At 41.0% G+C, this 27909-nt stretch overlaps 2 protein-coding genes across 6 annotated transcripts; one reads left to right on the top strand and one right to left on the bottom strand.

Annotated features, from left to right (window-relative positions):
• The first annotated feature begins 22 nt into the window (after window positions 1-22).
• LOC115591310 (40S ribosomal protein S27-like) lies at window positions 23-1769 on the top strand. 2 transcript variants are annotated; one of them, XM_030433218.1, is made up of 4 exons: window positions 23-313; window positions 755-863; window positions 984-1094; window positions 1208-1769. In XM_030433218.1, exons 1-4 carry the CDS (start codon window positions 308-310, stop codon window positions 1234-1236), a joined length of 255 nt encoding a protein of 84 aa, XP_030289078.1. In that variant the 5' UTR covers window positions 23-307; the 3' UTR covers window positions 1237-1769. The 2 variants fall into 2 exon arrangements, with proteins under 2 accessions (XP_030289078.1, XP_030289079.1); XM_030433219.1 differs by having other exon boundaries at window positions 180-229.
• Window positions 1607-26423, bottom strand: tpm4a (tropomyosin 4a). Of its 4 annotated transcripts, none has more exons than XM_030433215.1 (9): window positions 26085-26423; window positions 23277-23402; window positions 7622-7755; window positions 7391-7508; window positions 6868-6938; window positions 6458-6533; window positions 5295-5357; window positions 4923-4992; window positions 1607-3328 (listed from the first exon to the last, which is right to left on the bottom strand). In XM_030433215.1, the coding sequence occupies exons 1-9, from the start codon at window positions 26196-26198 to the stop codon at window positions 3246-3248; spliced, it is 855 nt and encodes a 284-aa protein (XP_030289075.1). In that variant the 5' UTR covers window positions 26199-26423; the 3' UTR covers window positions 1607-3245. The 4 variants fall into 4 exon arrangements, with proteins under 4 accessions (XP_030289075.1, XP_030289077.1, XP_030289073.1 ...); XM_030433213.1 differs by lacking the exon at window positions 1607-3328 and adding an exon at window positions 3962-4178 and having other exon boundaries at window positions 26085-26421; XM_030433217.1 differs by lacking the exons at window positions 23277-23402; window positions 26085-26423 and adding an exon at window positions 17077-17645.
• Window positions 26424-27909: the final 1486 nt, after the last annotated feature.

The raw sequence follows: 27909 nt of genomic DNA, 5'->3' as shown, positions 1-27909 counted from the left end.
ACATGTCTTCCCAACCCTATTCGAACTTGTAATTAGAATTAGCTGTGTTTTGTATGCACTGCTCTTTGTTTGCTTTGGTCTTTAAAAAGAAATGTATTTGTTCGACACCATACAATTAACTGTCGCCCCGCCCCTAAACAGATAGACCCCGCCTGCTCGGTCTCTTCCGGTGCCGTAACCGTTCAGTACACCAACAACAACCACAGCTGACTGTGTGGAGAGTTAAGAGGTGCGCACTTGAACCTTTACATCACTCTTATTTGATCGTGTTTGCATAGGACGAAAAACCTGAGAGATCTGAGCAAAAATGCCTGTAAGTGAAAATATTTTTTATCTGCTTTATACATTTCTTTGTTTTTAGACAGTTTTAGATTATTTAAGAGTTCAAATTGACAGAAAGCTGCTCAAGTACACTGTTATCAATTGATGAACATACCATTATTGTGAAACAGAAAGAGAAAGATGTATTAGTGAATTTATACATGGGTTGTACAGTGTGAACACGTTTAAATATGTTGATAAATCAGTATCTGTAGTCAGTACACATGTGTAGCGGTCAGGAGTGATGCCTGGGCTTGCTTGGACATGTCTGTGTACAGTTTATTCATCAGACTGTAGGGGGCATTAGAGCACAACCAAAGTATTCAACTCTTATTCCTTATATAAGTGAAATAAACACTGCTAAAGGCACAAAATGTAGTTTTGATTCTTTGAAGTGATCAATGTTAAAATCAGGCTCTGATCTCAATTACAGCTGGGTAACGACCTGATGCACCCCAGTCTGTCCAAAGAGAGGACAAGACACAAGAAGAAGAGGCTGGTACAAAGCCCCAACTCTTATTTCATGGATGTTAAATGTGTAGGTAAGGACCGCGCCTCACATCTCATTTCACCCGCTGATGATGTGAAGTATTCATTAGACTGATTGTGTGCTCAAAGGTGGTATATTCTCATTCTAATTCATCTTTAAATTCTCCACCCAGGCTGCTACAGGATCACCACCATCTTCAGCCATGCTCAGACAGTGGTGCCCTGCTCAGGCTGCTCTTTAATCCTCTGTCAACCAGGAGGGGGCAAATGCAGACTAACTTCAGGTGAGAAAAATGGCACAAAACCGGTATTTTGTAAATACAGACAACTGAAAAGTTGATCCTTTTTGCGGTTTTGCGTACTAAGAGATGTGAAATGTTTGTTTCCCTTCCTCTAGGCTGTGCCTTCAGAAGAAAATATACCTGAACAGAAATATGCCACAAAACCCAAGAAAGGCGGCATAATGGACCCACGGATAAATGAGTCTGAGCCTCACAATCAGTGATTTTAAATGTGGCAAACCCTCAGTGGAGATATCACCCGCCTCTGTCTGTATCTGGATGATGTGGAGTGAAATGTCATCCTGCCTGTGGGGTTTTCTTAGGACAGAGCAGGAAAGAAGCTCTGCAAGCTCAAGATGAACCGAAATCATAAATGCAGACATTCCTGTATACTCAGATTGAACTGTCTGTATATCAGATTGCTATGATGAAGCACTTCAGTAGTTTTAATTACTTCTATTGACCAAGTAAAACATGGTTTGTAATTTTGCACAAAAAAATTCAATGAGTCATGATTTCTGTAAAACATTTATTAGGTTGACATAGAGGGGGGCAGGTGGTGGTGAATAAAATATTTCAGAATGGTCTCGATCACGTGTGAGGCAATTTCCATGGCCCTGGCATGAGATGAACCCACGACGACCGCCATAAACAAAAATAAAACAATTTAAGAATTTATTGTCTGCGTTATGTGTGTTCTTTGGTCTTGAGAGTTCCCCTGGCAAAAATAAGTGGTGTAAATTAAACAAAAAGAAAAGGAAAAAAAAAAATCAAAGCAATACAATTTCTCACATACCTAACATTATCCTACTATATACAATAAGTATCCATGGTTGATAAAACTTGACTGAGCTTCCAGTGGTTTAGGCTTTAGCTCGCTCATGTAATACAATATAGTGTAAATCTAGTTAATATTGGCTACAGTATGGCGTAATGTTGGCAACGATGGAGAATGCGTCAATGATCAGGTCGCACTTTAAAAGGAAGGTGCTGCAGCTTGGATGTTCACGCAAATGCTAGATACTGTACACGCGGAGACTCCCACATCAAAAAGAGTAGAAAAACTTCAATGCACATACATCTTAAAACCGTAGGCCTCGGGATGATTGAGGATTGGCAGAAGAGGCATTACCTTTTTTAAAATCTTTTTATTTAAATGTAAAGAGTCTTAAGAGTTACTGAGCAGGATGTGCCTTGAACGGTCTAATCAATGAAACCTTTCCATGAAGTCACCTGCCCATCAAGCTGTTAAAACACAAACAGGATAGGACAGAAGAGATACTGATACTACAGAGAGAGGATACTGCTAAGACAGGCACGCGTCGTGTCTGTTATCTTGTAGTCTCTTGCTAAAGGTTCAATATGTAAGAATTTGCCTTTCAAACAAAGAGGAAGCAGCAGTGAGACCACAGACCACTGCTCACTCTGTTCTCTAGCTATCTATGGCTGTACTAGCTGCAGTTAGCTCAGTTAGCCCTGCAGCTAGTGGCCCCAAGCTGACTCGAGTCACCACAATGTTTGGGTCAGCAGCCTCCACCTTTGACATAACTTCATAACTGATATTTCATCACCTTCAATATTTCAATGCTTTAAACAAAAATTTGTATATAGATTTTACATATTGCACCTTTAGTGTGGTAAAGCATGAACTTCAAAACAAAACCGTTGACTTAGCGTAACATCACCACTGGGTGGCACTTCAGAGCCACATAATTGTAGCCAGAGGGAAACCCAACACCATCTGTAGCATATGAACTAAAATATCCATGTATGTGCACAAAAAATGTTAAAATTGAGCCAGTTTAAGTGGTTCAGTGACCAAATCTGAGGTTTCTTTGGGTATTAAATGCCAGTTCTTTTTTAAGTAAGTGGTCAAAAAATCATTTGTGGGGAGATTGTATGTAATCACAGCTGGAGATTAAAAAAAAGAAGCAATGGGTCAAAATGACTTTCCATCTTAAAAAAAAAAAACAATTAAACATAAAACAAAAGTTGTGCCTTAGAAAAAAAAACAAGAACAAAACATCAAGGGACAAGCATTAAGTTAATCCCCCTTCACAAGGGGAATACAGATTTTACAGCTGAAAATGTGGAATGTGGACATTGAAGGAATGTTGCATGACAATCTCATCCTCTCCAGTTTCCTCGGCGTGTTTATAAGCTGTTCAGTTCCTGCAGGGTCTGGTCCAGGACTTGATGCATGCCCAGGTTCTCTTCTTTGGCATGTGATAATTTTTCTGGAGAGAAGATGAAAAGGGACACGGTGAAGTCTCGAAAAAAAAAACATCAGCAAATAATACTGCTCGTGTCGGGCCGACATGTACTCCTTCATAGGTTTGTCAAACAGCACGCAGCAGTTTTACTGAGCAGATGTTTTGCATCTGACTCTTTTGGTTAAATTGTGCATCATGCAAAAAACTCCACCACACTGTGTCCTTTCAAGCATGAACGCTGACTGTTATCATCTCTCTGAAGACTGTTAGTAGATTACAGTGTGGACTTTTTAGAGGGCATGTGTGCACCACTGTCGGGTCATTCATTGTGCATAGTGTGTTCATATCTCTAATTATGGACTCATGTAAGTATATAATATCAAAGACCACTGAATAGAAGTTAGATGTGCAACTAAAAGAGTGTTTTAAAAGGGTCAAAGGGGTCAAACTGCATTTATTCACACCAAAACCGGAGTAACCCTCTCACCTTGTCTCACATAAACTTGCTGTAAATTAAACAACCAACTTCACCGAGCAGACTGTTTACGTCACCACGAAAATCATTGAATGCATAGCAATAAACACTTGTGTAGCTGAGGCTATGAACAGCATGTTTTCCTACTATATCATCAACAACAGAAAGACAATAAGCTGTGAAATAGGAAAGAAAAAGATTTTTAATTAATATTTTTTCTGCACAGTAAGATGAGCGGAAGGCACATGTGATCGACAGAGAGTAGATGGAGAAGACAGATAACAGGAGAAGTGAGAGGCAGAGAGAGTACATGCATCTACAAAGATGTCATGTCATTGAGGGCATGGTCCAGCTCCTCGCTAATGGCCTTGTACTTCAGCTTCTGAGCATACAATTCATCTGGAGGTCATAAGGTCGACAGGAAGCGCAGGCAGGTGTCAGGGACAGCAGCGACACAAACAAGCCAAAAGCAGGATGAGAACGAGAGACAGATGGAGGCAAAGAGCAGAGGGAGGAAGGAGAAGACAAAAAAAAAAATAGGTCAGGCTTTTTAAAGATGCAGAAATGCTTGGAAGAAAGAATGATGCATATCTAATCGTGCTCATGGCTCTCAAGCTGAGTGAGCTGAGAGCATTTAAGCTTGTTCTGAATGTCTCATAAAACGGTACCAATAACTCTTTAAAGTCAGCTGCCTGTGGTTCGACAGCTAAATAATCCTGACCTAAAAACATCTGAGCACATTCTGTCCTCTTTGCGAGCACGGTTGCCCTTCAGAAACAAGGGCCTTTTATTAGCTTGTAGGTAAGGAGTTTCCATACATTTGGCAGGGGGAACTCTGTCTTTTCCACAGAAAACATTTCCTGTGTGCTGAAATAGGACACTCCTTCTGGGAACTAAGTCAAACTCAATGTACTTGTGCATGTGTGCATTGACATGGATTAGGATTAGAGTTTGTCCCCAATCTACATAAAACTCCACTTAAATATCTGCCAATTGTGGTTCATCAACAAACATGTTTCCTGCATCGTCAGATCCCAGATGACCGGTTGTTCATTTAAAGCCAGTCACTCACTGAATTGCTTTTGCCTGCATATTGCGAAGTAGTGCAAACATCATGGCATGTGAGTTGTTCTGATCTCATACCTTCCAGGTCATCAATGGATTTTTCCAGTTTGGCCACTGTCCTCTCTGCAAACTCTGCACGGGTTTCAGCCTGACAGAAACATGAGCACAGTAAGACACAAGCTAGAACTATCATAAAAATTACAATGTTTTATAGTTAAGAGTTTTTTGGTGCATGCACATTTTAAGATAAAATCATTAATTTAAAAGCAAAAGTAACTAATTTCAAAAGTGCTCTATGGAGTTTTCTTTTAATTGATAGTTGGCTATGCTTTAAAAGTATCTCAATAGTGACACTGCTAATTTGTTGCAACAGTATATGCTAAAATAGTGTGTACTAATGTCATCAGACGGGATTCGATTGCTGTCGGATCACTAGAATCCGGATCTCACCTCCTTCAGTTTGTCGGTCAGAACTTTGATCTCCTCCTCGTACTTGTCTTCTTTTTCTGAGTACTGTTAACGGAGACACACAGAAATTACATTACCTAATCAGGTAACACACACTTTCACCTTCAAATTAAACAATATGAACACACACACAAAAACACACTCGATTAAACCAAAGATCATAACAGCACCACTCCTCCTGAAGACTAGAGAGTAGATAGTGTAACAAAAGGGCTGAGCTGTGATGTCAACCGTGGCAGGCCTGACTGAACAAAGCAAAGGCATGTGTTGCTGAAGGAGAGCGGTCATGTGGTGAACCTGGCATGCCGTCAAACTGTCTGTCTGTGCCTGGAGAGGAATGTGATGTAGCAAAAAAAGGAAGAATGTATTACAGGTCTCTGCTGGCTGCCTGTTTACGCGCACTGGAACACCAATAACCCTCCGTAAAAAACAGCATCAGTGGCTAATTTGTCATGTGGTGGATAAGTTATTGCGCAAACATGTATTTGAACAAAAGAGTTCAGGTCTTGCACTCTTTATGCACTAGAAAAAATGTTCAGGTTTTCATCTTAACAACCTGAGGGCTAGATAAACAGTTTGCGTTGTAAGTACGGCCTGATGATACACAATTATAATGGAGGTAGTATGAAACAATACTTTGGCAATGCGGTATCCCTCCCTTCTGACTTAAATTACTGTCCTCTGAGCCATGAGAGCAGCCCAAATGATAGGATAGAGTGGAGTGAAGATGAGCATGTGCTGGGTTGCCAGACCTGGTGTTCAGTTTTTACTTACTTGTTTATATTTAGGTCATGTATTTATGAAAGCAACTTCACAAACAATCGGCCAACGACGCCATAACATAAACCAATACAGTTAGAAAATAAAGTCTGATGTTCTGTGCAGAAGGCCAGAGTCAGTGAATGCCTCCTGACATAGTAAACAAGTGGTTTTCTACTCACAGTTTGAGGCTAGCCTTATACATAAGACTGACACAAAGTTCCTTTTGAACATAAACGGATTAAAAAAAATAAAAATGAATAAATTCTACGGTCAGCTGCATTTTTCCTGCATGGAAAAAGTCCTCAGGAGGCCAAATCAAGAAGTATTATTTATATAAATGAGGCACAATTGCACATCACGCAATTGCTCCATGACGCTCTCACCTTCTCAGACTGGGCTTCTAAGGACTTCAGGTTGTTGGTCACATTTTTCAGCTCCTCCTCCAGGTCACTGGCTTTACTGCAAAGGGAGAGGGACGTAACGATTGGTTCGAATGAAAGAGTGACAGTTTTGTGGCTGTAAAGGCTCTGCTACACCGAATGGACATTATTTTTCAAGGTAATGATGAGCTAAGAGTAGGGGAGGAAATACAATAATAAACATTATTTTTACAGCACCCTTCATACAAAGTGCTTTACAGTTTAAAAAAAGCAAAAAAAAAGATGTATAGCCTCTAAAAAATGTGATATTATGCACCTATACACATAATTGTACCATCATAATCTATAATCATTGCATCCTAACTGAAGGCATGTGTGTACATGTGCTTGTGTTTGTGCGTCTGTGTGTTTACCATTCTGAGAGCTCGGCCCTCTCCTCAGCTCTCTCTAGCTCTCCCTCCAGGATCACCAGCTTACGAGCCACCTAGAGTGAAAAACATGAACATTTTAGGGGGGAAAGGTTTTGACTTGAAGCACAATGGCAACCAAAAAAGAAAAAAGAGTAGGTCAGATTAATGATTAAAAATGCCTGAACAGTGGAGCGCATGGTCCCATATTGTTGAAAGTCAGATACACAGCCTGTATTCAGAAACTGTGCCTCAAACGAGCTAGTAAGCAAGGCAGAACTGATGTGGAAACACATATGATGATGCCTGGTCAGGCCTGTGAAAGCTGACCAATCAAAAGCAGACTAGGCTTTTCAAGAAGGGGTCCTTAAAGACACAGAGTGTTCAGACACAGGGTGAATCGAAGTGACAGCATGAGAAAAAGTATTTTTTAAATATTTGCAAGTACACCCATATTAATGGGTAGTATATATGTACGTATGAACCTATAAAGAAGGTTCCAAATAAACTCCAGCTGTCAAAGTCTCACCTCCTCGTATTTACGGTCGGCCTCCTCTGCGATGTGCTTTGCCTCCTTCAGCTGCATCTCCTGAATCTCCATCTTCTCCTCATCCTTCATCGCTCGGTTCTCGATCACCTTCATCCCTCTGAATGGACAGGACAGTGAGTGTGTGACGATAATTAAGCCTTTAAATCAATATGTGAAAGCCAGGTGTAACAATATAAAGGTTTGATCTTGTTTAATGTGACTTAATCTGACCTCTCGCTCTCATCTGCGGCCTTCTCAGCCTCCTCCAGTTTCTGCAGTGCCGTGGCCAGCCTCTCCTGGGCTCGGTCCAACTCTTCCTCCACCAGCTGGATCCTACGGTTCAGAGCTGCTACATCACCCTCTGCCTGTGAGTGAAGAAACAGGGGGGAAGAGAGAGAAATTCAGTCATTCATTCATACTTTGGATCACCCGAGCTGGTCTCCCCTTCCCCTGTTACCCACCATAAAACAGGTCGAGAAGGAGAAGGGACAAAGAGGGTGGTGAGGGGAGTCAACAGTTTTTTTTATATTAAATGTGTGAGTTTTGTAAGGCCATGTCGAAGAGGGAAGACAAGAAAAATAAGAAAAGGGATTACAGCCTAGTTTCAAGTAATGCGTGTTGTCCTGTCCAGTCTCGCATTTCCCAATGCCATTATGAGGAGGTTTAAGATCTGGATATTTAGTCATCAGCCGCTCATTGGAGGTGTTAAAAGTTCTTCATTTTTCTTAACCCTCTCTTTCTTGCACGCTGTACAGTAGTTTGTGTGTAAATTTGTATGTAGAAAGACGTATACAAAAACTAAAGTAAAGTGTTACCACTGCATTGTGAAAAACAGCAACTTTAGTCTTTGCAAAGAAACTGTGCATCTTCTTTTGAATGCTCTTCTTTTGAGCCATGTTGGGAAAGAGGCACCCACACAAACGTTCATAGCTGAAAATACTTCTGATGAATAAGCTTTAAAACAATTAACTGAGAATTACCATGGAGCCATGACTATAGGGAGACATTGTGCATAATCGCTTGTATTAAGCCAGTGCAAATTCTCATGAATCCTCAAAGTCTTTCAAATACATTCAATTCCATTCTGTACTATGAGGTAAGTGAGATACTGTTATCTGTTCTTCACTCTCTCTGGGGTCGCTCAGGTTTAACAAATCAATAGTTGAGTCCCGCTGATGAATAATAAGTGAAATGGAGACAGCTGGAGGTCCTCGGAGGATCTTGACCAGGAGCAGGGCCGACCTGTAACAAACACAACTACCTACTGCTGATTCTGGCTGTAATCTTTTTAATATCTGAAGATCGCAAGACTTAGGTTTTCAATGAAACGTTTGCAAAAACTCAATTTCCGGTGACTGTGAATGCAGAACTGGGCCAAGTAGGGTGGACAAATGGGCTTCTTCTCATCTGCCCTTGGTAAACAAAGGCAGAGAGAGGGGAAAAAAAGCAAACAGACAACTATACAGGCATTTCCTTTCAGTTCGCCGGGGAGTTTATCCAACCACCACCTCCTGGGGAGATGCTTTAAAACTGAAAACCAGCCTGTTTTCATTCAAAGTTAACACAAAGAGACTGTCCACTGTTAAAATGTACGTTTACAACAGTGCAGGTCAAACAGCTCCACATAACTGCACGTTTGAAACCGTTACAATGCTGAACTATTCATTCAAAACCACCGTACTCACACAAGTTCACCCCCTGTTCCTAAAACGAAGCAGCTGGGGGATTTCTTAGACAAACAGACATTATTCTGCATTCGGTCGCAGGGCAGCAGTTAGTAGGTCAGTGACTCATTAGCTAGTCATTCAGTCCAGAAGTCAGTCTGCCAGTCAGATCAACAGTCAAAGTGTCTGCACCTAAAGTTTACAGCTAGGTGAGTCATTCTGCTGCACATTTGGTGAGATAAAGTCATTTAAAGGATGCAGTAATGGCGAGAAAAGGTAACACTGCAGAGAGGAGAGAGCAGAGAGCTCAATGGAGAAGAGCTATGAAGTCTTTTTGTGGTGGGAATAAATAAACCACGTCCAGTTGGTTCTTCCATTCTTTCATAGACTCAATATTTCAGGAAATGAAAGCATGGTTTCCTGCTCGCTGGCAGCTGCTGCAGACCTCTATTTTAATTTTTCAGATTTTCTTCCTCTCATCTCCGTGTCATCTTAGACTGCTGACTAGCCCGTCAGTCTTTCCACCTCTTTTTCTCCCTCTCTCTCCTCCTCGCTTGCTTCTTTTTCGTTCCTCTCCCAGGCCCTGCCCTACTGCGCCCAGGGAGGCCACCGATGTGAGACAGGAAATGTCTGCCGAACTAGCGTTGACATGTCTTGATAGAGGAAAACCTAACCTGATGAGAAATGAATGAAAGGCATAAATCGGTCGGAACATCTTGAATCCTCATCAGCAATGTCCTCTGCACAGGTCTGCCTCTGTCGACACAGCATCTGGCTGTTGAGAAACGCCTAACAGACTTAAACTGGAGCCTGAAATAACAGATATTGTTACTTCCTGAGTGGAGCAATGTGCTCTGAAGAACACCGTGTGCACACTAACAAACACACTATTCATGAGCTGTAGCTCAGCTACACTGCATACTGGCCACATCAGATGCTGTAATGCACTTTCAATCATGCACTGCAAACATGCAAACAATCACTCTCTTTCTGTCAGTCTCTGCCACTCTAAAACAAACATAATTACCAGGTAGCAACCGGCTACGCTCCGGCCCAGCTGGATGTTTGTTGTCAAGCAACACACAAACACAAAAACCAAAGTCTGAGCTGACACCACTATGGTGGTGCGTAAATCTACGCTCGCTGTCGAATGTGTGCTACCTGCCGTGTTATCTGTCATCAGATTTTCACAATCATGGGGGAAGGGGAATCCCCTTACAGACACTGACAGCCTTGTGTCAAGTAAAACAGCTTATGGGCGTACAGCACATACTCTCATGCCTCCAATTCACTCAGTCATGACCAGAGAAGAGATTTTCCTGTATATCTTGCAGGTACTGTTGAACATACTCTCTGCAGCTGAAGAAAATCATTTAGCAACACAGCTCTTGAACAGTACTGAGAGGTAGAGCACAAGAACAAATACAAATGTGAGAGCAGTGTTAAGGTAAAGGTCACAAGACCTGAGAAGTCTAACGACAAACCTTTACTACAAGAATAGATACTAACTACTATACAAATGAGGATCTCTCGGAAAAAAAAAAAAAGAGAGAGGAAGTCAGCTGCCCAACATCCTTTCATTTCCTCCCTTTGATTGTTCTTTCTTTCTTTCGGGGCTGGTATCTGGCCTTGCCTCTTCCTTTAGCACCCACTTTACATTCTTTGGCTGCCAGGCCCTTATATGGTAAAACAAACTATGGAGAATGTTTGTGGCGGAGTATCAGGAAGATTGTGGCAGCGAGCACAAAGATACTGGACGACAAGTAGCTGCCCTGTTATCAAACTAGCTTAATATGTGCCACCAGTGCTTCCCAAGAGTTGAGTGGTATTTCAGTTACTGCTGGCTGCTTGACAATAGTAGCGAGAAGGAGATTCTTAAAGGAATAGTTTGCAGAGAGATAGATGAGAAGCACGGTACCACTCTCATAGCTAGCAGCCAGTTAGCTTAGCTTAGCACAAAGACTGGAAACAAGGGGAAACAGCTAGCCTGGCTATGTCCAAAAGTAACAACGTCCACCTACCAGCAACTATAAAGCTCACAAGTCTTTACTTCGCTATCACTACAACAACCTGGTAAAAAACACTTTGTGGTGGCGATGAGTCTCCCTCAGTTTCCAGTCTTAATGTTAAGCTAAGCTTATCAGCTGCCTGTAACTTCATATTTAGTGCACAGACTTGAGTGGCATTCATCTTCTCATCTAAATCTCAAAAAGTAAGTCTTAAGTCTATTTTCCAAAATGTCAAAGTAATCCTTTAACAGACAGTGCTGCTGGTTAGCTTAGCTTGGCACACACACTTGAAAGAGGGGGAACCAGCTTGTCTGGCTCTGTCTAAAAGTCACTATATTGACCTACCAGCACCTGTAAAGCTCACAAATCAACTTGTTATATCTTGTTTGTATGATCCACACAAAAACTATAACTAGAAAAACAACACTATGCAGTTTTAAAGTGGGTTATGTGTTGGATTATTTCTTGGCTGGGTGCATTCTCCTCCCAGAGTGAAGACAAGAACCAACAAAACCACAATTTGTCATTTTTACACTACACTGTTTTTTCAAAGGCTAGCTGTTATGCCTTGTTTCCGGTCTTTACACTATGCTAAGTTAGCCAGCTTCTGGCCAGAGCTCTATAAACTGTGTGCAGACATGTGAGCGGTATCGATGTTCTCATCTCAGGCTCAGCAAGAAGGCAATAAGCATAGAAAACATTCACCTCCCTGTCACTGGTTGATTGAAAAACATCCATCGGCCTCGACTTGGTAAACAGTATCCAGCCTGACCTGAGGATACAGCACAGCTCTTCTGGGACTGACTTAAGAAATACCTGAGTGTATTACATGCATTAGAGACAGGATCAAGGACAAGTGAAAGAGAAAATCTAATTATTGACTGATTCCAGGGCAGTGGGCTAATGAGCTGCACAATGCTGTTGGGTTTCAGGGGAAGTTATTCCTGACTCTACTGCACGCTACTCTCAATGTGCATGTGTTGCTGTGGAAGTGTGTAATCTTTCCCCATAAAGATCTGTCATGCAAAAACAGCTACATACAGTATAAGGCAGCTTGCCATGAGGTATGACATGTAAAAGATGGTCATTAAACTTGCAAACAATCATCACAGCGAGCTATCTCCTTACAAACTTTGTCACCATTTTTTTAACAGCAGACTTTCACACAGACCATGAAGCTTGTCTTTTGTTCAAGCTGACAAGAGGTTCACTGTAAATGCCCTTCAGGAATCCACGAAGTACACTGGGAAGCAAACTAGGAAGACTTTACATGACTCAGACAGTTTGCTTTCCTGGTTTTGATGGAAGTTAAATAATGTTAATGACAGTCTTTGAAAGTAGGATGGTACTTGAATGGAGTGGTCTCTGAATAGATAAAGGTCAGGTGATTTAACTACAAACAATCCCTGCAGCAGTTTACTCCAGCAATAAAACCATTTATATGGTTCTTTCAGGTTAAATGAGTATCATTTCTACTCTGTAGTCCTAGCACTGTCACATAAACAAATGCTGAACTTGCATGCATCCATACACCAAAAGACTGGCTCCATGTGGATTTGATCCAAAAACTACTTTATGCTATGAATTCCACATTATACACTATCATTTCCACTCTTAATGCCCTTTAATGACATCATAGCAAATGTAGCTTTGTTAGCACAGATTGTGCAAATAAATGTTGCTCCTTGCAACCTTGGCCTACATAATCACCTCAGCCACAAGCCACTAACATGGGAGTATTCCCAAGAATGCCAACACCGCCAAAACGTATCAACATGTGGCAGTTATATTTGGAAAGTTGAGCTATTCCCAGGGAGAAATTCCAACAAAAACAGTCAAACCAGGAAGTAATTCTTTCCACTGAATCTGCAGGAGACCGCTGGAGGCCCAGCAGAAGACCTTGAGACCCGCTGACCACAGCCAGCAGCAAACAAGACGACACCTCTAACTCATGAGCTGAGGGAAGTTGTACTTAAACTTGCGCATAATTTCTAAACGACTTCCTTCAATTAGGTTTCAGAATGATAATCAAGTGGCTTAATATGAGAACAGTTGTCACGTATGTAAAAACATGGGTCTATCAAATCCAGTGTAAATGTTATTATGGTACAGTCGACACTGACAAGTCTATTATAGAGCCTGATGGATTGAGATCGATAGCTGACCCCCATTGCCATAAGACAACTACCATCAAGTGAATTGACAGGAGCTGATTATTGTTATTAGACATTTAAATTATAACTTAGGTTGGACACTAAGTTAATTTGTGTCAAAAAAAAAAAAAAAAACTCAGTCAACCACAAATACTAATCTTCCTGTTGATCAGGGCAGGAGCTCAGGGACAGGAAGTGCTGGGAGTAGAAGCACAGGAAGTGCTGGACCAGAGTCGACAGACGACATCCTGGGAGGGGCAGACGAGGGGGGGTGGGATGGCCTGCTTCCCAACATTAATACCTCAGTGGAAGTTCGAGTCCTGCTTCCCTTTTTATCTGGTCTTACATACAGATCGGTATGCCACAAACTGTATTTCTGCATGGTTTGTGGGAGAAAACCAATTATCACCAGGCAACCGTGTGTTGTATGTTGACAACATGACTAAGCTGAATTTAGCATACATACTCTTCAGCCTGAAAAAGGGAATGCATAAGTCTGCCCTTTAAAATCTATGCTTTTCATATTATCTTATGTTGTTGTTTATGATATTTCATTATTTTGTAATCAACAAAGTCTCGGAAGTGTGAAAAATGAACAAATATGGGGACATTCTATCACAAATTTTGCTTCCATATTCTAAAAAAGCAGCAAATCTGTTTCATCTGTGTGGCTCACACAGCTCTCATGGTCATTTATAAATTGTAATAATTTTTGGCCTGACTCTCAACTTTGAACCTTCAACCAAAAAAACAAGTATGACCGCTGTGAACCACTATGGAGATAACCAGCCCATTGAGAATTTTGTCCATACATAAAACACATCCAAGTCAGCTAAGGAGCGTTTCACGACTATGTCACATCCCTGTAATCTAGCGGAGCCTTAAAGCTTTATTGAGCAGTTAAGTAACGTCCCCAGAGGCGTCAACACCGCACTAGAAATATCACGAAGCAAACACTCTCGTTTTTCAGTGAGAGATGTGGCCAAGTGTGTTTTCTGATGCCTCCACATTTTCAAACAATGATTCACTACCCTAGCACACGCAGCAAGGTTCCTGTTTTGATCTCCCCGTGCTCCAAAAAAAGGTTTTTGTGCCAAGGAATAACTCCAGGTTGCCCTAATTATTCACATGTGGGACCACACCAACCCCGCCACACAAATGCACCGCCCTGTTTGGTGAAGGCTGACCGAGATGAAATGGAAGCCACTCTGCAGGTAAAGGGCAATTTCACCCCCACTGATCATTCATAAGCTGTAGACCTGCAACAATCAATCGATTTAGACAACGAGTGGACAACAATTTTGATAATCGATATGTTATTTCAGTCATTTTCAAGCAAAAATTACAAACAGTTGTTTGGTCCATGTATTTGAATATAAATCATTATTCATTGAAAATCTTGCACTTAAATATGTGCTCTCTGCTTTATAATTACATTACAATGTTGTATACACAATCTGTTAATGTTTCTATACTGCTCATAACTCAGGAATATAGGGGATTACAGTAAAGTGTTACCATTTGTGAGTCAATACCTATAAAACACACATTTCAATTTGTCAGCCAAGTTCTCAATATGCATTAAAAAAAAGTTAATGTTTCACGACAAACTCTACAACTGTGTCACTACGTTTGGCTCTTGACTGTACTCATGTGACAGGAAACACAAGGTAGCTTCATTTAAACTCATAAATCAGCTGGTGTGTCCGAAAAGATAAAGAAAGTCAACTAATATTCGCTACACCCACTTGCTTGGAATTTTGTGTCAGCCTGCCGGTGAGACTTAACAACCAATTTATGGGCTATCAAATGAGCAAACGAGGGCAGAAGACATCCACCAAGCAATCACAACACCAGAATAAGTAACAGTGAGGTCAACGTACTTCATGTGTACCAGTCATGTCGTGACAAACACAACGATGACGAACTCTTTTAAAAGTTCCTATCAGAACGATTACCCACAAAGCTGAACAAACGCCCAATTGTCAAATTAAAAAGGGTGCCCTGTTACCTAATAGGCAGTCTGTAACAAAGGGGTAAGTCCTACAGCAGGCCAGCTCCTTTCATCATCCCAGCTCCCATATCTTTACAGCCACTCCTTCCCCTCCCACTCTCCTTCAATCTATCCACTCGTCCTGTCATTAACCAGCTCCTATGCAAAGGGATATGGCACCGTATGTCATAAAGCAGCGCGTGAAACAAGTCAAGACTGTTACCTAACTCTTTTATTCTCCAACCTCTCTCCTTTTTCTGCGTGAAGCTACAAAACCCGGATGTGGGCAGAGACAGGAGAGTCGAAGCAGGTGACACAGTTGGGAACAGTCAGACAAAAAAGTATCAGATGAGTCATTTTCATCACATCAGCGTGTCAAGTCTGAGAAACCACAACTTGAGCAACCTCAACGATGACTTGTGCCAATTACAGCCGAAGTTGGGCAACTGCTGCACATACTGTACATTAGAATGCAAACATGTTGAAAATAAAGCTGTGAATATTACATTATTAATACACTACTGATTAACACTTCGATATATAGAATGTTAAAGAGTACATTTATTTTAGTGCAGTTTTGAGTTATTTGTAGTTTCCCTTAAATATTTCCACTTTCTGCTACTATAAACATCTACTCCACTACATTTTTGATGCAAATAATGTACTTTTAAATCAACCAGATGTATCTAATAACTTCAATTACTTGTGACTTTGTAGATTACATGTTGAAGCAAAAGTAGCACATTTGTAGATTTATTTACTTTAAAAAAAAAACAAAAAAAAAACGCTGAATCTGATAATTATTTACAGTATATATGTGAATGTAAATAAATGTTTTATTTACATTTGATACTTAAGCACATTTACTATCAGAAACTTTGAGACTTTTTCTAGTATCATTCATGTGGATGACTTTCACTTCTACCAAAGTGGCACTCTAACTACTACTACTACTACTACTACTCTTACTCAAGTAAGACTTTTGGGTTCCTTTTACAACACCCGAATGTCAACATTGGCCAAGATCGTTCTCTTCCAGGTTCTTATTTTGTCAGAAAACAGATCAAAACCTGAATATATTCAGTTCTTTATCATGTCAGACTATGTAAACCAGAATTTTGGCAGCTGGAACTAGTGTTTTTCTGTTTAGTTTTTTTTTTTTTTTAGCATTTTAAAGATACACTGATGATCAAAATTGTTTGTAATCAATTGAATGTCTACTGACTAATCAATTACGGCAACAGTGGCTTCGGCTTTTGCTAAAAATGGCACACTTTTCCAACTATTCCTCTGAAGCCTTTAATAACAGAGTAGGGATACTTTTAAGCCGATGCCCTTTATTTTCCAATCATCAGTGGAGGCTGGCTGGTATGGTGGTTAGGCGTCCATCCAGACAGCTGCTGCTTGGCACACATCCACCCTGCTGAAGTGTCACTGAGCAAGACATTAAGTCAAGACACACCATCCCCTTCACCTAAATGTGTCCAGCTCTGAAAGCTTGACATGATTTCTGTGAATAAGGAGTAATCTGATCAGTGTGGTTGATGAATTCAATTCTGCACAGCAGCCTCGGTGCTGTCTACGTGGTCTACATTATTCACAGTACTTTCACAGAGGCCTGTAAGTCAGACTGCAATGCGCATGCGCCCAGACCTGCAGGAATCCAAACTTTTTTCATTGAGGACCAACGCCTTGCATTGTGGCACCATCACGCCCGCGAATGAATCAATGACATGCGGCTCGTTACACTTTGTTAAAAGCCAGAAGGTGAATGCGGAGAGGTTAACGTCGCTTCGTCAGTATGACAGTGTGAAAGCAGAGCAGAGGCAGGTTAGAAGACGCAGAAAGAGGATTTGAGTTGTCTCACTTTCTCTCGGAGCTCCCGTTCACTGTCCAGCTGTCTCTGTAGGACCTGAGCCCGGTCCTCTGCGTCGTCGGCCTGCTGCTGCAAACACTGAATCTTCCTCTTCACAGCATCCAGAGAGTTCACACCTGCCATTATTCACTGTTTGGTGACTTAATTTAAAGACTACACGTGGAGGAGGGGGGGGGGGAAAAACCACACAGTTAAGACTAAATCTGTGCAAGAAAAATCAGAAAAGTAGGCTGAGTGTCCCTGTTTGGTCTATTCGGATTAAAAATAACAATGATAAAAAAAAAAAATTAGCCTTATCGTCGATTTTGGAAGTAAAATAATGAAACGTCCGTCCGATGGGGCCGAAGTCTCTGGAATGTAAAGAAGTCGTTCAAGTGCAGCAAAACAAAACAAAAGTTATGAAAAAACCCAGGAAGTAACAGTGTCCAGGTGTTTCTCCGAGTGTTTTCTTCAGGTGTGCAGGAATGATAAGTTCACGAGCGGGTGATAGAAAAGTCGTCCTCAGGAATGTAGCAGTGTTTGGTCCGCGGGAGGAGGATTTAGAAAAGCTGCGCGGCGAGGAGAGCGGAGAGCGGCAGACTGTGCAGCCGGAGGAGGAGAGAGATGATTGGGACGATGAGGTCAGAGAGGGCGGGGCGTGCGGAGTGCACGTGCGCGTGTGTGCCCGCGCGTGTGTGTGTGTGTGCGCGCGCGTAAAAGCTGATCCCTGTGACCGATGCGATCACTGCTGCGAGACGTTCAGAGGAAAAAGGGAAAAAAAAAAGTCGGGATGAGTTACTTTTCCAGTTGGTGTAAAGGCGCAGTGCCTCGAGTTTAGATGCCACACACAAACTTTCCCACCCCCACGATCCAAACTTGACTCGACTTAAGTAGAATCTCACCTTCACAGACTTCAGTTCCAACGTGGCAACATGATAAATTATGTACTGCCTGAATGATGAAAAGCAGCTTCCTACATTTCATTGAAAGCTTTGTCAGTATCAGTCCTATAGTGACCTTATGAGGTAGATAGCATATCGCAGAGCCCCATGTGTTTCCTCTGCTGTTCATTCAGTCATGGAGGAACACAGCGCTAACATCAAAAATAAATACGACGCTTATAATAATACAGTATAACAGTTGCACGGCATGGATTGGATAGGGAAGTCCCTTAACTGTAGTTTATGAACAACTTAGGGTAAGATAGGCTTTTGTAGCCAGATTGTAGTGAGATAAGAAGTTACATTTATTATTCAACAGCTCTTATTAGATTTGTGGTGTTAAAACTTATACTTGTCCTGATCATGTCCTGCCTGCTTTAGTTGTTTCTGCGCTCAAATGCAACTGATTCAAATGAAGGGGCCTTTATGAATCAGGTGTGTTGGAACAGAGAACCATCTTGAACATGCAGGGCAGGGGGCCCACAAGGAACTGGACTGAAAAAACGAGGAGTTCGACAGATCTGGTGACGATCATTAGATAATTGTCATTGTACTGATTGTTGCAGAATAGCTGTGTCGTGATGCTGTTGTCATCGCCGGCAGCATATCAAGAGTTACTGTGTGATTCCAACCTGAACCCTGCATGAATACAGTAACTTTCAGTGAAAGTAAAAAAAAAAAAAAAAAAAAAAAGTTCATGCAACTGAAATCAAATTAACTTGACGAGTAATGCATTAGTTCAGCATTACTTATGATTCATAAATTGTTACAGATGATTGAAAACAGTTCTGCACAGTGAATTTTGTCACTGGCATTGAATCAGTACTCTGTGTCTCCAAATAACCCTGAATAAGGGTGTCAGAATCGCTAAGAGGAAGGGAAAAGTTGGATCGGTGCACTGCTGCCTGAGGGGTCGCAATATGTCACTCCAAACATTTTTTCTTGGAAAATACTGGTGATCACAGACTCATAGAAATGCTTAAATTAAATGCTTAATTAAAGCTCCCAGATGACAACACTTTGGCTCGAAAGAGTCAAAGTGAAAGAAAGGCGGAGAATCACTGACAAGATAATATGACATATTGTAGAATTTGACCGATATATTGGACAGTATTAGCTTGCATGGATATGTGTTGGCTTACATGTCAGTCAAGAAATTGCACTACAGAATTGAAATTGAAAGCAAGTATCAGCTGATGTATTGCTCGTGCTGTTGTTCCGTTCGGTCATGCTGTAACATCTTTTGATGATGCATCCTCCTGTCACATGATGCTCACATTAAGTGACAGATTAAAACTGATGATTGTGGCTGTACCATGACATTATACTAGTGTAACTACAGTTCATGGTATATTTCTTTAGGCGAGTTTTCAAAATAGAAGTTCAGAGTTTCTGGACAACATAGGCTGTTTCTCTATTCCCTTATATCAGGAGGAATTGTTGAAGAGTTTGCCTACTATTGAAACAATTATTGATCAAAAGCAGAAGAAACATATATGAACTCACATACAACTAATATATCCTCAGATGATGACACTACTGATCCTGATCCTTACAATTTACATTATTTTACTATCCAGCTATTTACAGACCTCTCCTCAGAACTTTTAAGGACCACCAAATACGCAATGCGATTTCTATTTTTGTCGAACTGTGTGAGTGTCTGTTTTGCAGGAGTAAGCAAGCAGGCCTCATCCATCACCTGCCTACTTGTAGACGATGTTCATTGTGTGGGTGTAAATCAGATTTATGCCCCATCCTTCATGTTCCCCTGCCAGCCCTGCCTGTGTTTACCCTCTAAGTTTCCCATTCTCACGCTTGACCTGTGAGCAAACACTTTGGCTGGACGAGCGGCTCGGTTCAGCTCTCAGCTCGCTTCAAGTTCAGCTGGAGCTCAGCTGAAAGATGAATCAATCTTCCCTCACAATCAGTCTCATCTGTTGATTGAGCCCATCTGTCTGATTTGCCCCTTGCACCGGAAAACCTGGAGGCATTGATTTCATTAGACACAGGAGTGTGGGGTTTTCTGTTTGCCTTAGCTGCATTCCTGACATACCAGAGCCCCCCTGCCTGCTCCCTGCTCTCCCTTTCCCCCACAGTCCTGCTCCCCCCTAAAACAGTAACTGCTGCTGCTGTGAACACAGTTATTAATACCTGCATTAAGACAACACACTGCTGCCCTCTCTTCAGCTTACTGCATAGGACTCTCTGTTTTTTCTTGAGCTGACAGTGAACTGTGATGACCTAAATATCTGTAATACCAATCGCTGGTGCAGGGACGTCATCTTTATGAATCACAACAGCCTTCCTGTTGGGGTCCTTGGCTCACTGTTCTGCTTCCCAGCCCCCTCCAGGTTCCCAATCTGGTCGTGTTCTGTGTGTGAATTCACATGTGTAATGACTTGACTGCTGCCTCTAATAAGAGACATGTGGACAGGAATTTATGGAGCTTCACGAGCTGGATATGTTGTTGTCGGTGTGCAGGATTAAACTGTAAATGAAGGACGGTAAACATCTACTTTTCAAGTGGCGCAGCAGACCCGGGAGTGGAATCCACACCTAGTCGGGCTTGCAGCACAACTTGAACCACCACTTTTTCCAGGGGCCCACTTGACCCACTTTACATGTGAGTCTTCTCAGAACTGTTCTCAGAGTTTATTTAATCAGTGTGTGGGGATAATCCAGCGTGTCTCAGCCTCAGTCTCTGTGTCTGTGTGTCAGACACTTCCCTTCTCTTTGTGTGAGGTACAACACTGCATTTCCTTGGGATATCCTCCACAAGGCTCAAACAATACCACATCTTGGTGGAAGCTGGGAGAGATTTTTGTTGTCATGACGCTTCTTTCCTGTGCAGTTTGCTAAGTAATCTCACTGGAATGATTCTTAGCTGTTGTTATCAAACTGGTATGATCAGCATTTAAGCCTTATCTTGGCCATATTTGAGCCCCTAATAAGGTCTAAGTTCAGATATGAGTTCCTCTTTCTTCCTCTCTGGAGTTAACACACGCTGTGCACACATGCAGTAAATACTAGAGGAACCACCAGGGACAGATATACAGCGCTGTGGTCTGCGGTCTTTCCAATAATCTTGAATATGATCTTTTTTCCCAGATTGCAGCTGATTAGCCACGGGACAAGTGACTTCCCTGATGTTCCGCTTGATTTACGGAAATCAGTTATTTGTGAACACAGAAATATCTTGAACTGTTAATTGTGGCCTGATGTTTTTCTTGCAGAATCCTACAGAACTTATTTTAAACATCGTCTGTAATCAATACAGAACTACAGCCTCACTACGACATCTCATTAAAACAAATACATATAGAAAAGTTATTCAATCCTGCATTTAAACTTTTTTTTTTTTACATCCACAGGCTCGTCTTTGTGTTCAGGATACATGGTCACCAAGTGGCATCTTAATTTGCTCTGCATAATACTGTCAGAAGCCAATATTTAAAGACACACAACTTCATTACCCACTGCTGTACAAGCGAAGCTGAGGGTGAGATATGCTGTGGTGTTCACTTTTTATATTGCAGGCATCAAAGTTGATCAGTTTGAACATTACATATCCAATAATAATTCAAAAATGTTTAAATTTAATATTCAGTAATTCCCTAGTGCTGGAAGGAATATTCAGTTTGTAAAAATAGAATCAGTACCAGTGATAAAATACTCTATTACAAGTAATAGTACTGCATTAAAAAAACTTTACATAAAGGGGAACTCCAGTGATTTGATACATCAAATCTTTATATGTCTTGTAGATTAGCCACTACTACATATGTGAAAGAAGTTGTATAAAGTCGGCAGAAGGTAGTTGCGCACATTTGGACAAACTGTCTCAAGTGACATCACACAGAAAACATCTTGAAGTTTGAAAACGAAAACATCTTGAAGTTTGGAGTTAGACAGAAGCGAGCATACCGGACCTCTGTTTACCGCTGCTACTCTCAGCTTGAGGCCACCACTATCTCTGGTCTGTGACTGAACTGTTAGTGGTCAAGTTGCTCTGGTGGTAATGTAGGCGCCAGGTTTGGACAATGAAGAGGAACACATGGACTATAAAAGATAATACTTCTGGTTCCGCTGCATAAATTTTAATCATTTTTCTCACAGCAAAAGGGAAGTGCATGATGAATCAGTGGATTACTTTATAAAGTTAAACTATAAAGGTATTATAAGATCAATGGAAGTATAAAAAGTGAATTTACTAGTTCAACATAAAAATAGGCTCTGTGATTATTATTATTCTATTATGTATTGATTCATGTGTAAGGGGCATGTAGCTAGTGGAGTTGGAGCTCATGTAATTGCTTTATCACATGTTTTGAATTAAACAAACTTGATTTACAAGGTAACTGATAACTAGTAACTTGCATAAAAATGTAGTGAAAGAAAAAGCACAATATCTCCTTTCTAAAGTGTATTGGCATAAGCGTATTAAAAACACTCAAATAAAGTACAAGTACCGCAAAATTGCACTAATAAAGTAAGGTATTTGAGATGAAAGTTGTGTCTGAGTTCCCAATCATATGACATAACACAAGTCACAAGACGTCCATATTTTTGTCACATTTTTTACATTATAGCAAAGTCATATTGGACACCGTTGGAACTGTCACATTGTACATTTACATAAATATGTAAGCTTTATGGTCCCTTGGCGACACTGCATTGTGTGTCAGAAGTGTAAGATAAAACCCAAACAGGACAGTAACTCTGTCATTGCATTATCAATGTAGTTAACTGGGATGATGATGAACAAACGGAGCAGCTCGTCTGTTGACCTTTGCAGCTCTGGTTGAGCTGCTTCAGAGGACCTGGGCGAGTGTGCGCGTGAATGTTTGGGTGAGTGAGGTGGTTACAGTTCATCCATGTGTTCATCTTTCAGGACTGGCTGCACAGGAATGCAACAGTCTCTGAAGTGCTCCAAACCATTCACTGTGGATCAAAGTAAACCCACAGCTGGTGCTGGCTTAGAGACAGTCCAGCTGTGGAATAATTGGCTCTAGTTGTCAGCAGTGCCATTGTAACGTGAGTCGGCATCAAAGGCGGAAAAAAGCAAGTAATTAATGACAAGAGAAGGGGCCTCTTGTCGATATGCAAAGTCTTACTAAGGACCCACTGGGAGACAGAGCTGCATCATTTTTACTGTATAGGTTTATATCACATTTTAGAACTCAGTTGACCTCAGATGCCCCTGTGTCTGAGTGTGTCTGTATGTCTGTGTGTGTGTTTGTGTGTGTGAGTGTGTGACCGCTCACTCACATCTGCAGCTGTCTTCTCCGACAGTTCCAGTTTCTCCTGAGCTTCTTTCAGGCCCTCAGAGAATTTGTCCAGTTCGTCCTCCGTCTGCTTCATCTTCTTTTGGAGGTCCATCAGCTCCTCCTCCAGCTGCAACAGGAGAGACAGTTAGTCCAGTTCACTATAATGTCCCTGGTCAGTGTCTATTCTTCTGTTTTTATTTCACCCTTTACTCACATTTCCCCCACTATGGTATAAAAATGTCTTGTCTTGGTTTGTGTTCTTCTTTGTCCTGTTTTATAGACTGAACCACAGTCTTTGTTCACAATAACTTCCGGGTTGAAACCCCCTGCATCACGCACCAGCTTATATACAATTCAACTGACTTTTTTTCCCCATGATGTTATTTAAAAATGTATACATCTAAACTTTCAGTAATGCTAGGCTGAATTGCTAATTTACTTATTGAGCCTGGACCACAGAAAATGACAGTTCACCTTAGAACTAGCAGTTAGTCAGAGACATTGCTGTTGGGTAGATATCAAAGACACAAGCAAAGCAACACACATGATAACATTGGTAGAAATGTCAGAGAGGTCGAACCATCATGTTTAACTGTATAACATTTAACTTTACAGGATATGGATTATGGATAAAAATGACTTTATCATAACAACCATAACGAAATGATAAGTTAAAATTTAGTCAGTATTTATTTGGCTGTAAACAAACAATGAAATGCTTTATAAATCATTTATTTAAAGTATTCTAAACATCAGTTGCAAATATTAAGCATTTCATCATTTGTTAACAGTCAGACAACTTAAAGGAGACATATTATGCTCATTTTCAGGTTCATGATTTTGTTTTGGGTTACTACTAGAACAGGTTTACATGCTTTAATGCTCAAAAAAACACATCAGTTCTCTCATACTGTCCTCTGATTGGACAGCTTACTCATGCCTGAGCCAGCACAGCTAACAACAAACTAGCTGTGCTAAATTCATTTTTAAGGGCCAAACTAGCCACTAGTCATACATTTTGCAAATATCTGACTTTGTGACATAGAGTGATGTCACAAAGTAACAGAATTAAAGGTGGGACTACTGACGAGGCGTTCAGGAGCAGTGTTTTCTGTGGAAGAGTGGAGCATTTGTCAGTGCAGACTTTGACCTTTTTATCTTTCAAGACATTTTACATGTACAAGAACCTAAATAGTAAAAAATGCACAATATGTCTCCTTTAACTAACGTTTGAGTAACTATTTATTAATGATGGTTATTATAAAGTGTAACCTGCCAGTTTCACACATTTGTTATCGTGTCATCCTGTTTGTTGAAAATCCCTCTTGATTAAACAAATCTCTGATGAAATCTATTTTTTTGGTGTTAGCAAAGAGCTTGAGTAATGATTCAGTCTGAAGTGTTGTATTCGGCTGATTTGAGAGCCTAATCATGTTTATGATGTCATTGGGAACATTAAAATAGTTTACAATCAGTCTCTCATGACATGAACCCCAGTCTAATCCTCCCTCTCCCTAACCCCCTCACACACACAAGGTTAAATGTTAGACGCCCGTCCTAATCAGCGCTCCCCTCTGAGTCCATGAAGTACTTCTGATAATCCTCCAGAATTCCACATGGTCATTCTCTTCTGGAGTCTAAAAATACAGCTGTTATCAGTGAAAACACCCAGGCGCCTGGGACAACAGGCCTAATGTGTGTATATGAGTGAGTCTGTGTGTGTGTGTGTGTGTGTTCACTCTGTCATTTGTGTATCTATATGTCTCTGTTTGCATGCTCATAATGTGTGTGTGTGTGTGTGTGTGTGTGTGTGTGTGTGTGTGTGTGTGTGTGTGTGTGTGTGTGTGTGTGTGTGTGTTGTCTGTGTTGGATACACCTGTCAAACAGAGAGACAGATGCGCCATTAACTCTCTTCAAACTTGTTCAGGAGGGACTTAACGTCTCCCCAAAGACTGATCCTGGGTGGTCTCTTCACCTGAAGTGGCCATCACCACGATGGGAAGGGGTGGGGCTTAGATTTTGCTTTTACCCTCACTGTAAACAACATTAATACTGAACAATTTGTTGCCACATCTGATTTTTGAAAGCTGGTCTATACATTTTTGCATTTGTTCTTGCTTCAGATGGTGGATTTTAGCCTGAATTGAAGTAATCACACAAATATTTTCCACTAAATGGTGACTGCATAGTTTCGAGGGCTTATCATCTCAGTGTTGCCTGGCCTTTTAAGGAGCGATGGGTGTTTTTGCCTCACACAATGTCACAAACATTTGTTGAAGTTACCATCCAGTCTCTGAGCGATGACAAAAAACCTTCAGATATTTTGTAGCTGTTACAGGACAAAGTAAAACAGTGAGTAGTCTTTGAGGGATGTTGCATATATAACTGTGAAAAGTGTTTACAGACTAATGCCTTAAAGGTATGTCTGGTATGTATCAATGTTGTGATTAGCTTAAGAGGTGGATAAAGTGGAAGCCTTAAAGGAAAACCTTAAGTATGCCTTATGCTGGGTCTAAATTTCTTTCTTAACCACAAACTGTTTTACACATTTACATATACATTTATAGTTTATCTCCTGTGATTGCAACTCATTAACCAAATAATAAACTGTTCCTCCAGGTGCCAAAGTGTTACTCTGCTGTTTTTACCTGGTTTGTTTAAAAGTTCTTAATCTCTAACTTTAATATTCATATTTTATTCACCTCTTTCATAACAAAAATCAAGAACAGTATTTCTGAATTATTTCAGATTTTGGGCTCTCAAGACTCTGACACCATCTCTGTCATCATCCTCTCAGTCTGTCCCCCACCTGCTTGCATTTGTCCTCTGCTGCCTTCTTGTCCGTCTCAGCCTGCTCCGCCCGGTCGATGGCGTTCTCCTTGTCCAGTTTCAGCATCTGCATCTTCTTCTTGATGGCCTCCATGGTGACTGCTTGGTTGGTTTTCGCCCCCCTCTGAGATGTGAAAATGCGGCTATGAAAGCTTGTTTTTCGTCGAGATGCAGGAGATTGGGTCCTAAAGTGCAGCTCTGCAGACAGCTGGAGTCCAACAAAGCTGTAGAGAGGTAGAGAAAGAGAGAGAGAGAGACAGAGGGAGAGAAAGTAGGAAGGAGACAGAAAGAGTTGTGGACAGAGATGGAGAGCTGAGCCCTATATGGGTAGTTATTAAAGCAGCAACAGAACCTGCCTCCCGTCTCTGGTGGCCCTCCTCCTCCCCCCATGTTCTCACCCCTCCCTCCATCCCTCTTTTCATCTTTTCACTCCATCCTCTCCCTCTCCATCCATTGCTCTGTCACTCACCACTCTGCGTCCACTCCATCCTCACTCCCTGACTATCACCCTCTCAGACGCACACACTCCACCCTATCAAGCCAGCCATCCAAAGCCCGGCTTCTCCACTCCGCTTGCTCGCTCTTCAAATGTGGCTGATCTCCTTATTTGGGTTGTTGTTTTCCCAGAGAGATCAGACAGGAGAGAGAGGAGTTAAAGTCCTGCTTCCACTTTTAACCTCCTGGCACGCTACACCTCACACTCTGGACATTAAAGAGTGCTTATATTAGAGTGAGAGTAAAATGCAAGGTAATGTAAGGGGGAGGTTGAGAGATAAAGAAGGGTAGAGAAAGGGAGAGAACGTTGCCATGCTGTAATCATGCTGTCATAATATTTAGACATTTATTAAATCTGAAGGTGTTGCCCTGGCCAAGTCTACTGTTAAGTCATCTAAAAGGAGCCAAACAGAGGCAAGATGTGGCGGAGGACAACATGCAAAGAGTTAAAGTAATAATTAGGGATTAAAAGAATTGAGCAAAATGTTTTCATGGATTAGTTTGTATCACTTTAAGGCCATGTCACTGTGCGACCTTTGCATTCTGCAAATTTATGCCTCGATCATGATATCACTGAGGTGTTTTGTTTTTATGACCATGTGATGTAATTCAGACTGCTCCTGTATGGTTATTCCACATTCCATTATCAGAGGAAGCATTACAAAAATGTGTCGCAAGTATAGAACAGTTGTGAAAAACCTTCTGAAATGTGAGCTCCGAATTGTGTGCACCTGGTATTTGAGTTTGACGAGAGAGGGATGAAATCAGTCTGAGAATCATAGTGAACAATGTAGACCAGTGTCCATGGTTGTCTCATAGATAGAGGGATATGTAGATAGATGGAAGGGCCTTAGAGGACAGCATCCATGGATATGAATGTATGCACTCAAAAACAATGTACATATTATTTATATATATCTCTATATATCTATATCTATATCTATATCTACATATATACATATACATATACATACATATAGATAAATATATATATATATATATATATATATATATATATATATATATATATATATATATATATATATATATATATAGTAGGCTAGTATTCCTTCCCCACTACCCACTATATAGTGAGATGGCACATTGTAGCGCTGTCTGAATGTATAGTGAGATTTATTATACTCGATATAGTTGACTCAGAGTGTCCCACAATGCATCACAGAAAAGGACCTGATGAGTGTCTAAAATTGTTTGTTCATATGACCGATGAGTTCATGCAGTCCTTTATAGAAGTCCCTTGGTCGTGAGTGGGAAGTGGTGAACAAGTAGGTGATTTCTGATTATGCCAA

Source organism: Sparus aurata, chromosome 11 (assembly GCF_900880675.1).
Source record: "Sparus aurata chromosome 11, fSpaAur1.1, whole genome shotgun sequence".
NCBI classification, from domain to species: Eukaryota; Metazoa; Chordata; class Actinopteri; order Spariformes; family Sparidae; genus Sparus; species Sparus aurata.
The sequence above is the reverse complement of the archived record's forward strand: the minus strand, read 5'-3'. Positions and strand labels throughout refer to the sequence as shown.

Coding starts and splice junctions, on each gene's coding strand:
- tpm4a (XM_030433215.1), bottom strand. CDS start 26,198: ATGGAGGCCATCAAGAAGAAGATGCAGATGCTGAAACTGGACAAGGAG. Junction 23,403..26,084: donor CAGAGGACAAATGCAAGCAG/GTGGGGGACAGA, acceptor CTCCTGTTGCAG/CTGGAGGAGGAGCTGATGGA. Junction 4,993..5,294: donor TGACCGACAAACTGAAGGAG/GTGAGATCCGGA, acceptor TGTTTCTGTCAG/GCTGAAACCCGTGCAGAGTT.
- LOC115591310 (XM_030433218.1), top strand. Junction 864..983: donor CATGGATGTTAAATGTGTAG/GTAAGGACCGCG, acceptor TTCTCCACCCAG/GCTGCTACAGGATCACCACC. Junction 1,095..1,207: donor CAAATGCAGACTAACTTCAG/GTGAGAAAAATG, acceptor CCCTTCCTCTAG/GCTGTGCCTTCAGAAGAAAA.